This window comes from Cebidichthys violaceus, unplaced genomic scaffold, assembly GCF_023349555.1.
Source record: "Cebidichthys violaceus isolate CVI_PGR_0920_01 unplaced genomic scaffold, fCebVio1.0.p SCAF_94, whole genome shotgun sequence".
Taxonomy (NCBI): Eukaryota; Metazoa; Chordata; class Actinopteri; order Perciformes; family Stichaeidae; genus Cebidichthys; species Cebidichthys violaceus.
Genome location: NW_027176980.1, coordinates 225,455 through 241,253, shown reverse-complemented (window position 1 = coordinate 241,253; position 15,799 = coordinate 225,455). Strand labels below are relative to the sequence as shown.

General features: G+C 43.9%; 2 protein-coding genes across 5 annotated transcripts in view; one reads left to right on the top strand and one right to left on the bottom strand.

Annotated features, from left to right (window-relative positions):
- Positions 1 to 3,218, bottom strand: part of tmtc3 (transmembrane O-mannosyltransferase targeting cadherins 3) — a 7,900-nt gene extending 4,682 nt beyond the window's left edge. Inside the window, exons 1-4 of the mRNA XM_068704531.1 lie at positions 2,987 to 3,218; positions 2,041 to 2,254; positions 1,709 to 1,927; positions 626 to 651 (exon numbers count right to left, since the gene is read on the bottom strand). Of these exons, the coding sequence (XP_068560632.1) occupies positions 626 to 651; positions 1,709 to 1,927; positions 2,041 to 2,229 (434 nt within the window). The 5' untranslated portion in view covers positions 2,230 to 2,254; positions 2,987 to 3,218. The remainder of the gene's footprint in view (positions 1 to 625; positions 652 to 1,708; positions 1,928 to 2,040; positions 2,255 to 2,986) is intronic.
- cep290 (centrosomal protein 290) overlaps positions 1,821 to 15,799 on the top strand; it is a 47,539-nt gene continuing 33,560 nt past the window's right edge. For 2 of the 4 annotated variants that reach the window (XM_068704542.1, XM_068704540.1), the window contains exons 1-18: positions 3,292 to 3,962; positions 5,794 to 5,871; positions 6,075 to 6,144; positions 6,242 to 6,288; positions 6,880 to 7,011; positions 7,206 to 7,259; positions 8,265 to 8,411; positions 8,630 to 8,812; positions 8,939 to 9,028; positions 10,036 to 10,158; positions 10,573 to 10,696; positions 11,743 to 11,915; positions 12,278 to 12,440; positions 12,537 to 12,637; positions 12,717 to 12,783; positions 13,911 to 14,014; positions 14,604 to 14,679; positions 14,786 to 14,913. In XM_068704542.1, the coding sequence (XP_068560643.1) occupies positions 3,849 to 3,962; positions 5,794 to 5,871; positions 6,075 to 6,144; positions 6,242 to 6,288; positions 6,880 to 7,011; positions 7,206 to 7,259; positions 8,265 to 8,411; positions 8,630 to 8,812; positions 8,939 to 9,028; positions 10,036 to 10,158; positions 10,573 to 10,696; positions 11,743 to 11,915; positions 12,278 to 12,440; positions 12,537 to 12,637; positions 12,717 to 12,783; positions 13,911 to 14,014; positions 14,604 to 14,679; positions 14,786 to 14,913 (1,974 nt within the window). In that variant the 5' untranslated portion in view covers positions 3,292 to 3,848. Of the gene's footprint in view, positions 1,887 to 3,291; positions 3,963 to 5,793; positions 5,872 to 6,074; positions 6,145 to 6,241; positions 6,289 to 6,879; positions 7,012 to 7,205; positions 7,260 to 8,264; positions 8,412 to 8,629; positions 8,813 to 8,938; positions 9,029 to 10,035; positions 10,159 to 10,572; positions 10,697 to 11,742; positions 11,916 to 12,277; positions 12,441 to 12,536; positions 12,638 to 12,716; positions 12,784 to 13,910; positions 14,015 to 14,603; positions 14,680 to 14,785; positions 14,914 to 15,799 lie in introns of those variants that run through there. The other 2 variants (XM_068704541.1, XM_068704543.1) reach the window with 2 other exon arrangements.

The window sequence follows — 15,799 nt, the reverse complement described above, 5'->3', positions numbered from 1 at the left end:
ACGCCATGAGGACGGTTGGCTCGGCGGTGCATGCTGTGTAACGGTAGCGCTCCGCCCCGAGAAGCAGAATGTTTGGCTTTGTGTTTTTTTCCTCCCTCTGGTCGGGGATGTCTGGTCATCAGGTCAGCTGTGTTGAAGAGGGTGAATTACACGCCTTAATTGGGGAAGAGGCTTCCTTTTTTTTTTTTAGACAGGCCCTTAAAGAAGAGGACAAGATCAAGTTCAAATGATAAACAATAAGCAGGAGGTTTTTGGTTTCCGACGGCGTCCAATAAAACGTGACGGTCCCCGATTACAGTCCCGATAAACAGCTGGAACAACCAACTTTCAATTCCAAAAAGAATTTTAAAGTTAAAAAAAACTAATTTAATTTAGAATAATAAAAAAAAATGTCCACCTACTATTCACGGTCGCATTCGTTTTTGTTTTTTTTACGTGATTAAAAACATTTGTGGTTTTAAATTTAGCTTCTTTGTGGATAAAAAAAAAAATTGTTTACACACACACACACACACACACACACACACACACACACACACACACACACACACACACACACACACACACACACTAAATGCTGCCACCTGTTCAGAAGTGGTAACAGTGTCACAGAAGCCCCGCCCACACTCTGCTGGGCATGTGGGAGCAATGCTGAGGTGGTGAGGTCATAGAAGAGGTGGTGTCAGCATCAGACCAATGATTTCCTAATCCCCCCCCCCCCCCCCATCCCCCAGATGTGTGGCTGTGAATAGAGGATCGCTTTGCAACGTTAACCTGGGGGGGCCTCACTTTGGCTAAAAAGATGAGTGCTTGGTATTTCCTGCCGAAGTCATATGCTACTTCCTCGAAAACGGTGCGTCCTCATGACCCCGTGCTGCACTGGAGGTTACCGGAGCGTCCAACCAATAAACCTCATTCATTTAAAACCATAACTAATAACCAACTACTCTACACTTGAAATTGATCCCTCGCTGGTTGTTTTTAAACAGGAAATGCAACCCTTTAAAAGGAAGTGATTATACAAGTTCAGAGGACTGTTTTTGAAACGAGCAAAGACACGGATATCTTCAGATGTCCGACAAAAATAAAGCAGCGGATCAGTTCAACGGATTAATTATGTCGTAATAGATGTTGTTTTGTATGAAGAAAATAATAATAATAAAACAACAAAACGCTGTCCAATGGGTTCAACCAGACTGACAATTGAAACGGCGGAAAGAGACGAGGATCCACCCGATTGGTAGAACAATCTGGACATTTAGCATCAAAATGTGTGTCAATTTAAATAGGAGCAAGTTACAGTTTCACTGTCAAGAGCACGATACCTATTACAAGCTGGAATGTGAACAGGTGTGTTGCTTAAACAAAAATATTCTTAAAACGTCACAGAAGAATGGAAAAACGGATAAGGATCGAGGGTCACTTGTGCTTTTCTGTACTGGAAAACTTATTTTAAACCAAAGGGTATTTGGGGGGGGGGGGGGGGGGGTTACACAGTATTCTCCCCTTACATGTAAAATCCATGAAAAATCTTCTTTTGAGGCTAAAGCTATTTCAAATGTAAATAGTACTTTTAGTATCTGAATTATACTCTTGTCTTTGTTTAAATTATTGAAGGAAAGAAAGAATGTCAGCTTTAAGTTATTTTCTGCCACAACATTACATTACATACATTTACAGTGCCTTGACCCAGTACCTGTATACTTACAGCTTCAGTGTGGATGGGGTGCACAGCGAACAGCAACGCCGCCACCAAGCCGGACGTCTTGTCCAGGAACAATCGGCACACTCGCAGGAAAAGCACACACACCGCGGCGTGTAGAACGACGTTCAGCAGATGGTAGGAGGCTGCCACCAGCTCACCGAAGAGGTAGTTCAGTCGGAAGGTGAGTACGGTCAACGGTCGGTAAGACTTGTGGCTCCTCTCCTGTAGTTGGAACGTGTACAATGTATCAGCTGACGGACCGAGAAACATTAAAAAAACAAAAACAAACCACCCCTTAAACTACGCTATATGGAAATGCTTGGTACATGATCTACCTCGGCCATGGGCGTTCCCCAGAAGTCATTGAGGAACAGGTTGCGGACAGGGGTCGAGGGCCGCAGGTCCTTGTTGTCGAGGATCGCCGAGACGTCATCAAACACAAAGCCGCACGACAGACTGTTCCAGTAACATCCCACCACCAGTCCAGTCAAAAGTAAAATCTCCTTCCATGACACGACAGCCATGGCTGACCAAAGCCGTCATTGATCACTGTGCAGGAAAGACAAAGAGGTTCGACAAACATTGATTGGACTTTATTTATTAAATCATACCGACAATGTGACTTGATAGGGCATATAGTAAGTATGTTACAGTGAGTAATAACCATGTTTTTTTGTTTTTTTTTAACTGTTCTTTTGTAGCTTTCTTGTTATGGAGTCTTAAATATGTGGTGGTCCTACTCCCTCACTATAAGCACCCTTGTAATCTGCCACCCTGTTTATTAAGGGTGTGGTGGTTTTATTCTAGTCTCGAATTCTGGGGTATAATCTGTCAGATAAATTACTCGACAAGTAAAACTACAGGTGGGGGATCTTAGCCCACACGCTGAAAACTCAAACGGTTTAGCAAACCGGTAACTTTGCAGTAACAGCTGGCTGCAAAAGAGCAAAAGCAGTGGAGGATGGACCGTAACAGCCACCTAGAACATTTGCAAGTTAGCACTATCCTCTTTGAATAGCTATCTAAGGGCAGGCATTGGTCAAACGAATGAAATACACATCGCTATCGCTCGATCACGGCAATATAGTAGTACAAAAAAAAAGCCCCAAATGCCATGCTCTTGCATTTTCAGACTAGCTGCAGAAACATAACATTAGCAATAGCTGTAAAGCACCTACCTAGCTAATGCTAACTAGGTTGATAGCAGTCTCTGAGACGGATAAGGTTGGACGCAGATGTGTTGTATGTCTTTTTTTTTTTTTAATTAAATGTCCTACCTACCGTGTCTATAAAAAGGGCAAAACGGTGACTGCAGATGAGGTATCAGAAACTTTTGAATGGTTAACAGTTAACACACGCATACGGAGAAAACAATTCAGATAGCGGCATTCCACTTGGGAAAGCTAACGCTAGCCCAAACTCGTCATCACTATCACTTCCGGGTCTATCACTATCACTTCCGGGTCAGAGGTGGCCGCGCAAGTTAAAAACGTTATTAGCCAAGACAGACTCGCAGCGTTTCGATAAAACGCAATACGAAGTTGTTAACGTGCGACTTACAAATACCGTGTTGTAACGTCGTATCCGTCGTAGCGTTGGAGTTTGGTTAAGATCCCTTTTACTAGCGTTATTGCTCCTTGTGGACTAGCTTATTTAGCTAGCTAGCTAGCTAACTATAAGTCACTGCTGGTGTTGTCACCGGTAACCTAGCAGCCGAAGCTTCACATCATGGAAACCTCAGGACCAACTTGAAACGTTAACCTGTATTTTCCATCAGGGACATATTAAAAGATGTTAAATAACTAACTTTACACACATTTGGTCTAAGCATTTACTATAGAGCACAACGTCTGGCTAGCTAATTCATGAATACGAGTTTCTTGTAACGTTAGCATTTTGTGGACAAACATAAGATGAACGTAACGCTCCCTTAACGTCGTCACAAATGAAGCTACCGCTGGTGAACTAGCTAAACTTATTTAAGTGACAAACAATGAGGCTTATGTTGAGGACCACAGCGATGCTTAGCCATCGCTTCCTAACTACAGTGAGCTAACTAACGAACGTTAGTTTTCACTTATTAGTTTAGCTAACATTAGCCAGTCGTCTGCTCAATTCCTGCTTGGATCTTTACAAACGCGCCATGGCCAAGATGCCTGCTGCTCTAAAGTGGGACAAAGTGACACGGATCGACCCGGCGAGCCTCCTTGAATTTGAAAAAGCCCAATTGGAAGAGATCATCGACATGTTTGTTTTGGTAATTGTCAATATGCTTTCAAATGAACGTTATAAGTCGAGCAATGTAACAGTGATGGTGTTTATGTTTAGCCTGGACTACTCCTGTCCTGCTGATCTGAGATTATTGTTCACGGGATCACAGCTCCTTGCTCAGTGGCTTTGTCAGCAAAATGTACTTAACGGATTGTTTTTGCTTTGACTTGACTGCCCCCTCTTTCTGCGGTCAGTGTAATCTAACCTGTCTATCTCACATAGCAGGGTAACATCTAACCTGTCTATCTCACATAGCAGGGTAACATCTAACCTGTCTATCTCACATAGCAGGGTTACATCTAACCTGTCTACCTCACATAGCAGGGTTACATCTAACCTGTCTATCTCACATAGCAGGGTTACATCTAACCTGTCTACCTCACATAGCAGGGTTACATCTAACCTGTCTATCTCACACAGCAGAGTTACATCTAACCTGTCTATCTCACACAGCAGAGTTACATCTAACCTGTCTATCTCACATAGGAGAGTTACATCTAACCTGTCTACCTCACACAGCAGGGTTACATCTAACCTGTCTACCTCACACAGCAGGGTTACATCTAACCTGTCTATCTCACGTAGCAGGGTTACATCTAACCTGTCTATCTCACATAGCAGGGTTACATCTAACCTGTCTACCTCACATAGCAGGGTAACATCTAACCTGTCTATCTCACATAGCAGAGTTACATCTAACCTGTCTATCTCACATAGCAGGGTTACATCTAACCTGTCTATCTCACATAGCAGAGTTACATCTAACCTGTCTATCTCACATAGCAGGGTTACATCTAACCTGTCTACCTCACATAGCAGGGTTACATCTAACCTGTCTATCTCACATAGCAGGGTTACATCTAACCTGTCTATCTCACATAGCAGGGTTACATCTAACCTGTCTATCTCACGTAGCAGGGTTACATCTAACCTGTCTATCTAACATAGCAGGGTTACATCTAACCTGTCTACCTCACATAGCAGGGTAACATCTAACCTGTCTATCTCACATAGCAGAGTTACATCTAACCTGTCTATCTCACATAGCAGGGTTACATCTAACCTGTCTATCTCACATAGCAGGGTTACATCTAACCTGTCTATCTCACATAGCAGGGTTACATCTAACCTGTCTATCTCACATAGCAGGGTTACATCTAACCTGTCTATCTCACATAGCAGGGTTACATCTAACCTGTCTATCTCACGTAGCAGGGTTACATCTAACCTGTCTATCTCACGTAGCAGAGTTACATCTAACCTGTCTACCTCACGTAGCAGGGTTACATCTAACCTGTCTGTCTATCATAGCAGGGTTACATCTAACCTGTCTATCTCACATAGCAGAGTTACATCTAACCTGTCTATCTCACATAGCAGGGTTACATCTAACCTGTCTATCTCACATAGCAGGGTAACATCTAACCTGTCTATCTAACATAGCAGGGTAACATCTAACCTGTCTATCTCACATAGCAGGGTAACATCTAACCTGTCTATCTCACATAGCAGGGTTACATCTAACCTGTCTATCTCACATAGCAGGGTTACATCTAACCTGTCTACCTCACATAGCAGGGTTACAGCTGCATAATCCACCCCGAACTTAATGCAAAGCTAAAGTGAGTGCTGTCATCTGGGCTTTAGTCAGTCCAAATGAAAAGCTTTAATTGTGTGTAGTCAGATATATTATGCCTTTATAAAATATAATTTAGTTCCACTTCACTGCTTTGCTGCAGGTTTTTTGTGCTGTTTTGGAACGTTGTTACGAGTTGAAATGACTGCATTTTACTGTTTTTCACTTCCAAACCATACAGACAAAGGAATGGGAGGTGAAGGATAAAGCTCCAGAGAAGATTATTCAAGTCCTCCGATTGTTTCAGACCATGTTGAAGGTATTCAGTATGATTCTTTTTGCTATATTCTGTATATCTCCCACACACATCTAACGACAAGCCTACTAGTATGAATAATGTATTTCAATGAGACAGAATATTTACCAACTGTAGCTGTTATTGTTTTGTTATTTATTGATTCTATTTTGGGAGCATATGCTCCTCGATGTATTGTAATTGTCTTCTCTTCCTCTGCCCGTTAGATCAAAGACAGAGAAGCTGCCTTTGGCTCTGACCTCCTCGATCAAGCTGGAGAAAAACACGGTAAAATTGGTAAGCAGAAAGATTAAGTTTGCTAAGTCCAAATGTTAAAGTTTGAAACACTTAAAGCAGGGTTTTTACACGGTCGGTCATATCTTCTGCACTGTAGAAAATGAACTCCTCGCCAAGGTGTCGAGGCTGGAACAAGAGCTCAAGGTAATGCTGTTCAGCATCTCTCTCTGTATCCGTCTGCACGTCTGTCACATTTTGCACATTCTTAATTTTTTTTTTTTTTATCACTGTGATCATTCATCAGTACAAAAAAAATAAATAAACAAAAAACCGCATTATGCATCCAAATCGTGGAAATCTGGTGTTTTACTTCCGGCAACTGTGCCAAATCCTTTTTTAGCCAATCACAGAGTGACCCTGGCTACAAAGGGATTGGTTGTCACTGAATGACAGCGCCTAAGAAGATTACAGCTAATTCCCCTGCGTGCACACAGCCCATTACGTCTAGGTTCAACTTGATTATTATGTCATTTTTTTTTGTTTTTGTTTAGGTTTGTATGTAATGAGACTTGGCGCTCCAACAGTTTAGCATGCTGCGATACATGTAATCCTTGTTGTAGGACTTGCTGAGGACAGCGTACGCATGTATTAGTGTTGTGAACAGATGGCGGTGGGAGACTAAGAGGTTTCTTGCGTGTGTGTGTGTGTGTGTGTGTGTGTGTGTATGGGGGTCGTGGGGGTTTGTTTTGGGGTGTTTGTTTGTCTTGTTTCCGGTCCCAAAAAACGACTCGGCAGTCCGGCAAAGGGCCAGACACCCGTTTTCTGAGGGATGAGGTTCGGCAGCTCGAGGCCCAGCTGGAGCAGAGGGAGAAAGAGTTGACCCAGTTAAAGAAAGAAATGGGCAAGGAGAAGCAAGCCAACGAGGAGGTACGAGCACGTCACCCATGATCCCCCCACTCAAAAAATAACATGTAGATAAATGTAGCGCAGGTGACATGTTTGAAACGTTTGACTTCTAGTCACATTCCGTCGATTGACAATAAACCGGAGCGAGGCTTTTAAATCGGTTGAGTTGGAACTGCGCTTCTGCGTTTCTCTCTCTGTCTTTTTTGTTTTTCTAGTTGCTCGTCCGAGCGGAGGAGGCGGAGGACGCGGCCAAGAAGCTGAAAAGAGAGGTATGTGGCAGCTGGGCAGCTACATCACAAAGCTCACAGAGGTCGATTCATGGCTTCATCGGCAGTCGATCCGAAATATATCGACACTAGATTTAAAGCTGGCGTAGTGTCGTGCGCTCGCCCGGACGCTTTCCCACGTTTCACCGTCTCTCTTCGTCTCTTTCCATTCTGTCGGCAAAGATAAAAAAGCTTAAAAAGAAGGTAAGAAACATGACGCAAGAGTAGGTCCTAGCTCCTCAGCATCAGTCCCATAGTATCGTAGTCGTAGAAAGGTACACGTGAGTGTATGGATTACACATTTTAAACATCTCCTTCCAGCTGGTCTCTCATTGCACATGTGTTACTGTCAGAGTTCATAGAGGGTTTGTATGTATATGATGACACACAGAGCAGAGAGGAAGGAGTCCATACTTACTAGACCTGGGTGCATGAATTAAATGTACTGTATGTATGAAAGAAATAGTGTAGTTTCCCGCTGTTCCAGTATAAAGAGACGTGGTAGATTTCCTAGTAGTGGAGTATATTTGAAATATATTTTAAATGTGAATTCAATGAAGTAAAAGGTTGTCATGCTAAGAAATAAAAAAAAACGACATAAGTGCATTTGGACATTGATGGGTATAATTAAATATTATTACGATATATTTATCCAGCGACTGTTTTCCTGATTAATAGGATAATTGGCCTGTAAAATTAAAAATGTAAAAAAGCCCGTCACAAGTTCCCAGAGCCCGAGGCGATGTTTCGTCAGTCAAAAATATTCAATGCACTAAGATGTAAGACAAAGTCCTTCCAGAAGCTGGAACCACAAGTGTTTTTGCATGAAAAAGTATTGAAAAGCGTATTAGATTATAAAAATTGTTGCACATTAATTTTATTTTCAAATAATCTACTACTATAACGGTTTCAGATTGGAGCGCGAGACACAGCCGTTGTTTACCACTAAATGTATGTTGAGATGAACCCGGGTCCAGTTCTGATTCTGTCCCTGCCGCGCCGCAACAGAACGAGCAGCTCCTGCAGGATGTGGACTTCTACCGCGGGGAGCTGGACCAGAAGGAGCCGCTCCCGTCCAGAGACGAGAGCGCCGAGACCCAGAGGAAGCTCAACTCGGCCAACCGACAGCTCTACCAGTACTTGGAGGACCTTCAGGTACTTGGACGTCTTATTTGTCTTCTAAATCATCCGGTAAATGAGGTAGACGGGGCCGTTATTTAGAAACGCTGGCAACAGTGTTATGAATTTACCTTTTCTACCACTTTATTTATACGGCTTCATCTGTTTTGCATCACCCCGCATTCTTCACTGCTGACGCGGAAGGAAAGGTTTTTTTTTTTTTTTTTTATCTTATTTGATTTGGCGTCCATTAGCGGGCCGAGGACGAAAACGCACACCTGAAGACGCAGAACGAGCAGATGCAGAAAAGTCTGGAGGAGTCGGTGCGGGAGATGGAGAAGATGACGGACGAGTACAACAAGATGAAGATCGTTGTGCAGCAGACGGACTCCGTCGTGGACCAGCTCAGGAGAGAGAGGGATCACGCAAAGCTGCACGTAAAAGAACCTCCTTAATGCACTTCTTCGTCTTTTTTCTCATATCTGCGTGTCGACCGCGGTTGTATGTATACACTATACGGGTTGTGTGTGTGTGTGTGTGTGTGTGTGTTTTTTAATGTGCAGGTCAGAGAGCTAGCGGATAAGATTCATAGCGTGACCGAAGAGGATGACACAATTATGGCGGCAGTCAATGCCAAAGTGGAGGAGTGGAAGGTGAGTGTTAATCAAATGTCTCCCAAGTTCCTCAACAGGGCTCCACTTGTCCGTGTTGTTATCTGTAAGCCAGATGCACTTAAAGGCGACTCGTAATAAAGGGCAAGGGAAGAATTGTAAGCCTTTTGACCTTTTGACTGCAGAAGGAGGAGGAGGAGGGGGGGAAATATGGGTGGAGTTTTCTGTACTGAACATCACGGATTAGTTAGAGACGTCCCTCGAGGCCGCGGCAACTTCTGCACAACTTCACTCACAGTGGAGGCGGCGTCGTAATGTCATGTAGTAGTTATCGATGTATCGACGAATCTAAAAACGTTAAATACAGCGAGGAAGAGAAGAGCGAGAGAGAGAGAGAGAAATATGAATCTGATGTTTCAGACGTCCGAGTCGTTCCCCTCCTCCTGTTAACACAGAGGGACGAAGGAAGCCTCGAAGGAAGCGCTCCAAACTAACTTCACTCGCACCAAATTTACAGTACATTACGGTAATTTTAGCAGACGCTTTTATCCAGAGCGACTTACGATTCAGTATCTATCTACACACCGTAGGCGCAGCTACGGGAGACATTTTTGGGGTTAAGTGTCTCGCTCAAGGGACACATCGACGTGAGACTAGCGGAGCAGGAGCCGGGGGGGGGGGGGGGGGGGGGAATCGAACCTAGGGATGAGTCCAGGTGAGCAGGAGAGACCGGAGCACCACTGGAGCAGGGCTTTTATTTATTCCCTGTGGAGCTCCAGGAACCAGGCGCTCCGCATCCGGTCCTCTGTCACCGCCGCGTTCCTGCGACACCTCCAGGGACACGGGGACAAATATCGCACACACACACACATGCACATTTGCAATATCCAGTCAAATGCTGACGGTCGTTTCTGGTACGTTATTTGGACTAATTTGCCGGAACTTCGCAGTTCTTAAAGAGGTGACGGGAGCTGTGTTGATTTATCTCCCGTGACTTAACGCTCGTGTAAATGTGCGCATCGTCACGTGTTCCCTTCCTCCCCGCGCAGAGAGTGCTCTCCGGGAAGGACGACGAAATCCTGGTGTACCAGCAGATGATCCGCGACCAGAGGGAGAAGCTGCGTTCAGCCCAGCTGGACCTGGACAAAAGCAACATTATCGCCCTGCAACAGGTCTGTCCCCGCAACACTGGAGCGATGAATCCTCTTTGACGTAGTCCGACGTCGGAGAGCCTCGCCCCACGAAATGTTATGTGAACTGTAGAGCAGGAGGGTCCTGACTTGTAGTTAATAGTCATTTTATGTTCTTCCATCTATCTGTCGTTTTTTTTTTTTTTTTTCCTGCTTTCTCTCGTTGCCTTGACCCGCTTCATCAACCTGTCCTCCCTTCCATCTCTCTCTCGCCGCTCTGGGCCAGGTCATATTTGAGCTCTGCAGCGTAAGTTCCATCAGTGCCGCTTCTCTCAACCTTTTATTATTTATTTCTTTTCATCTCATAAATCCTCCTTAATGATGCTGCAGCTCTGCTCGAGTCCCCCCCCCCCCTTAAATTCTCCTAATTTGAAGTTGTTGGTGAATGTCTCAAAGGCCGTCCAAGAGAGAGATAATCAAATCAAGATACTGAGCGAGCAGGTGGAGCAGTACACGGGGGAAATGGAGAAGCACACCCTGCTCATCGAGGACCTGAAGACGTCCACGAAGAAAGACAGAGGTGGGTGGGTCGCTGTTTGAGACTTCGTAGTCGTAGAATGATCTTAACATGCGTTATTTCAGTTCTGACGACACACTAGGACGTCCCAATCTGATCTCCAAGATCAGTATCCGGGCCGATTCAAGGCTTCTTTTTTTTTTTTAATCAGCTTTATTGATCCGATCCCTCATTTTTTACGTCAGCTGCCACACAGGTGTTTTTACCCCCCGAAGCGTTCAGTCACAGCAACGAGTGCATCCGCAGGTCGCTGGTTCAAAAGGTTACAGAGATCACAAGCGACAGTTTACATAAGGTAGTGTGTGTGTGTGTGTGTGTGTGTGTGTGTGTGTGTGTGTGTGTGTGTGTGTGTGTGTGTGTGTCTGCACACAAAAATTTGAGAAAAACACCCTCCCTGTGGGGACTAGTAGTCTTCTTTACGGGTCAATCTAAAGCTGCAGCAATCAGTTTCCTTTCATAAACAATAGATGAAAAGATTTAGTGACGCTAAAAGCTCATGACTTGTCTGTTCGGTTCTGTCTCTCTGCTCTAATCACGGTTGTTTTTTCGCGCAGCAGCAGGCAGCTCGTCTTCAGCAACAGAAATCTAGAGAGACGCGTATTTCCCTCAGGGCGTCCAGACTTCTGTCCTTTTTTATTAAATCGCAAGATTCGATTCCCCCCCCCCCCCCCCGCTCCTCCCGTCCTACTTGTCCCGGTGTCTTTAAGCGAGACGCTGAACTCCGAGTCGCTCCTAAATGCCGTGGATGGGTTAAAATTGCAGAGGTCGCACATTTCTACGTATGTGACGATAAAAGTTAGACTTTTGAGTCTGTGGAGACCAAAAACGGAGCTAACAGGAAATGGAATATTCCACTCTGTGCGTGCTGGATGTTCACAATTATAGCACCTTAATAGCGTAGCATTAGATCTAACAGTAGTATCACCCCCTACATGCCATATTAGTCATATATCAGCTTATGACTTGTGACTGCCAAGGACAAGGTGAACTTGAGGTGAGTATCGAGGTCCGTGAAGTTACTCGTAGACGGTTTCCGTTTCTTGTCCAAGGCCTGCCGTCGTCCGTGCAGCAGAGGAAGACGGAAGAGCTGAAGTCCAAGCTGGAGGCCGCCGAGCTGAGAGCGGTGGAAGCGGCGCGGACGGTGAAGCTCGCTGAAGCTCACGCTGAAGACAAAGACAAAGCTCTCATTGAGGCCTCAAAGCGCCTGAGCCAGTATGAGTCTGTAAGTCTGCAAACAACTCCTCTTTCTCCTTTTGAATTTTGTAACTTTTGGTTTACTTCAAGGACTTTTTTTTTTAAACCCAAATCGAATGAATTGAGACTTAAATTCCCAGAAGCAGAACTTACGTTTTTTATTTTTATTTTTTTTATTCCTTGTCCATTGTTTCACATTGAAATGACTGTGACTGTGGTGTGATCAATGTGCTTTTTTGTGTCTACAAGCTACGTGTTTGTCTTCCCCCATGTCTAATCACATCCTGATTTACCCCAAAAAGAGTTCACATTGAAACAGAAACCAGGAAAAAAAAAAAAAAAAAAAGACTTGGATGGATGAGCAATCACAGCACTGTCTCTGTACAACAGGGCGCTTATGGCCTGGAAGCAGCCATTGCAGAGATCAAAGAGTGTAAACATCAGATTAAAGTGAGAGATCTTGAGGCAGAGGCCTTGACCAAAGAGATCAACCAGCTCGAGATGAGACTCAATGACCTCATGGACGAAAACGAGGAATTCCGAGAAAAACTAGGTCGGTTCATTTTTAATATGTTCTGCTTCCTTCTCTCGGTCTATTTAGACACAACGTATATTATTGTCTTTTTTTTTTTTTTTTATGACTCTCGAGGTCTGGAACCAAAGACGGAAGTGGACCTCACAGAGTTCAGGCGAGCGAAAGACCTCCGACAACGGCAGTACAGGGCGGAAAACCAAGTCCTCACCAAAGAGGTAAAGAAGCGCGACCGTGGCGCCGCCGTGTCGTCCGAGCGTCCTCTCACCTCGCTGCTTTGGGTTTTGATTTTTCTAGATCGAACGACTTGAAGAAGAGCGACTGGAGCTGAAGAAACAAGTCAGACGCATGGTGAAGGAAAGAGGTGACGCACAAAGTTACATTACACCAATTACCATTTTTTGTCATTAAACATGTAAGAAATCACTAATGCGACAAGTATTACAATCGGGGTTGTTGTTTTTTTGCACGTTTTGCTGTTTACTGTCCCCATTTTTTACAAGTTAAAAAGTGGCACTTTGAAGAGTCGGAAGACTAGAAAGTACAAACTATACTCGTCTATTTACAGAAATATAAAAAAAAAGTTGTTTCTGATTTTGTCGTAGCCTCGAGCGACGAGGCCTTTCACGGATCGATGCGACTTATCTTCTTAACTTCTATTCATCGGCGCTGTTTGGACATACTGCATGTCTGCCCTGTGGTTCACCGGTCCACCAGAGTCTGAGTTCTTTTAATTACGTCTAGTGGTGTCTAACCATGGTGCTAAATGTGTCTTTATTATCTCCGCCGGGCGTGAACTTGAGTTTGTGCGTGCGTTCGTGCGTCTGTCTGTCTGTCCGCAACTAATCGGGCAACTACTGGACCCATCGGTCCAATATTTTTTGAAAAACGTATTTTATTGACAGTTTACTACGGTCCTTGACTGCCGACTATCACTTGGACGAGGCTAAAAACTGGCTTCACCCAGTCTAATGCAGGCTGCATTTCATGTCTTTGTCGTGGCTTGAAAACAGAAATCCTGAGAAAAGTTTGGTTTTGTTTTAAACCGGAGCATCTGGAAATTGATTTCTCACCTGATCTGTTATGATCCACTACAGCTAGCCACGGTACGAGATGAATAAATCCCTGTTTTTGTTATCTTTGCCGCTACCTTTTACTTTTATGGGAGCCGGGAACGACGACTGCGTGAGAGCGAGCTCTTTGTACTTGCACATATTTTGAGATATCTCCCTGTAATTTAATTTGCGGTGCTCACGGTATTAAAATATTGTTTTTATCACTAATGCAATGCAGTGATGATTGATTTAAAACATCCAAGTGAAACGAGTCATTCCAGGAACTGTGTTCCAGCGAGCGAGGTTATGAGCAACAAACAACATCCTACTCACTTTACAGTGGTCTTTGTTAGCGTTTTTAAAAGTGTTATTTATACACGCAGACAAATGTACGTTCACATTGTGCTGCTTCTGAAGTAACAATCCGTGTTCACAGGGATGCCACAGTCCAGCTTGCCGCTGGAGGAGGACGTCAGGCCCGGCAGGACCGTACAGCTGAAACAAAGCAGAGCTTACGCAGACGAAGAGATCCGACGCAAAGTAAGCTGGTGACTAACGACGCAGTTTCTGGCGTGTCAATCAAAGCCCGGCGTTTCAAAGAAGAGCGATTTCCTGGTGGAGCCTCAGCCTTACGTCATCGTTAGAGCTGACCTCTACCCACAGCACAGCGGCGTACAGTTCAGAACCAACAATAGGCTTCGCTTCATTTCACTCGTCATTACTTATCCTGGGCTTTAGACGGAGAACGTCTCTTCATAAATTCATCACTTTTTGATTTAGCATGTGCTACAAAGTTCATGGAGTGATATCATGTATCCATTACTTATTGAATTAGTAATAGTATGCTCATGATGGGAGGATTAGAATGAAATGGTTACATTGATGTCTGAACCTGCAGTGTGTAACGTTAAAAAGTAAAGTAAATCTTGAAGGGAAACACGATGTCAAGCGAAAGAAACCGAATCAATGAATGATTCCTGATCAGCATTTAAACTATTTATGTTATCTTACTCTGAGGATACTTATAATAAGAGCTGTATGGGGTTTGGTGTTAACACAGTTGACCAGCAGCTGAACGGCTTTTAATGTTTTCATTGTTACCTTTGCGGCGACAAACTTTACTTTGCAGAACGAGTACCTAGAACAAGAGCTGAGCAGCAAGGAGAGAGAGCTGGACCTCCACAAGACCCAGTTCCACATCAAATGTAAGTACAGCCCTGCTGTCCATCCAGTTACACATGTTGTTAAGGGTGTTAAACACAGCAGAGGCCACAGCTTCACTGATTCCCTCCTGTGTGTGTGAACTCGCAGTGGAAGAACTGTCCAAAGTGAAGAGAGACCTGGAGGGTGCGCTGAAAGACGTCCTCCACGCCATGAGGACTAACCGAGAAAACACTCCATCTGCCATCAATATTCCCAGTCTGGAACGGTTGGCTAATGTAAGTGTCTCCCGTGATCCACATCTGACGTTAACACTGATACGTTTTTGAGGACTACGGTGTAGTTTGTAGCCCTATAATTTTTTTTTTCCATCGGGTTTTGTCTGTTTTCAATTTTCATTAAAAGTTTTTATGGGTTTTTCCAAATATCTGTTACACTATTCCAGGTGCTTCTTCTCTGTCAGGTTTTGCACAATCTGTTCTGTTTTCTGTTTTCTTGGCACTGATCAAATGTCCCTTGTGAAATTTCCCTGAGTACATGGTTAAAGGTGACTGAAAACAAAAGCTTATTTTGCTGACTCGTCCAATATCGGGTCTTTGATAGAATGAAATGCAATTTAAGAACAAATAAAGTTGAGAATACAAGTAGTGTAGATGTAGCAGCAGCTGTTTTAGATAATATTGTTTAGTTTTAGATGTCATTTAGGTCATATTTCAGTCAGACTACTGCTTCATTACATCAACATAACAGATCATAACAAACGATACAATATGCTTTAAAAATGGTCTTGGACTCAAATGCTGCGCACATGATATGACACATGACATATCGTCTTATCATATAGCTGGCTCAGTAGGAGTAATGATGAAGAGACAGAAAACATAAACACAACTCAACATGTGCTGAAGCACTTTACAACCACATTACACATGTTGCACACATTACAACACCAGTGATAAGAGCAAGAAATAATCACTGTATCACCGATCTATTACACGACCCCTCACTGTATCATAAATCTATTACACGACCCCTCACTGTATCACCGATCTATTACACGACCCCTCACTGTATCACCGATCTATTACACGACCCCTCACTGTATCACCGATCTATTACACGACCCCTCACTGTATCATAAATCTATTACACGACCCCTCACTG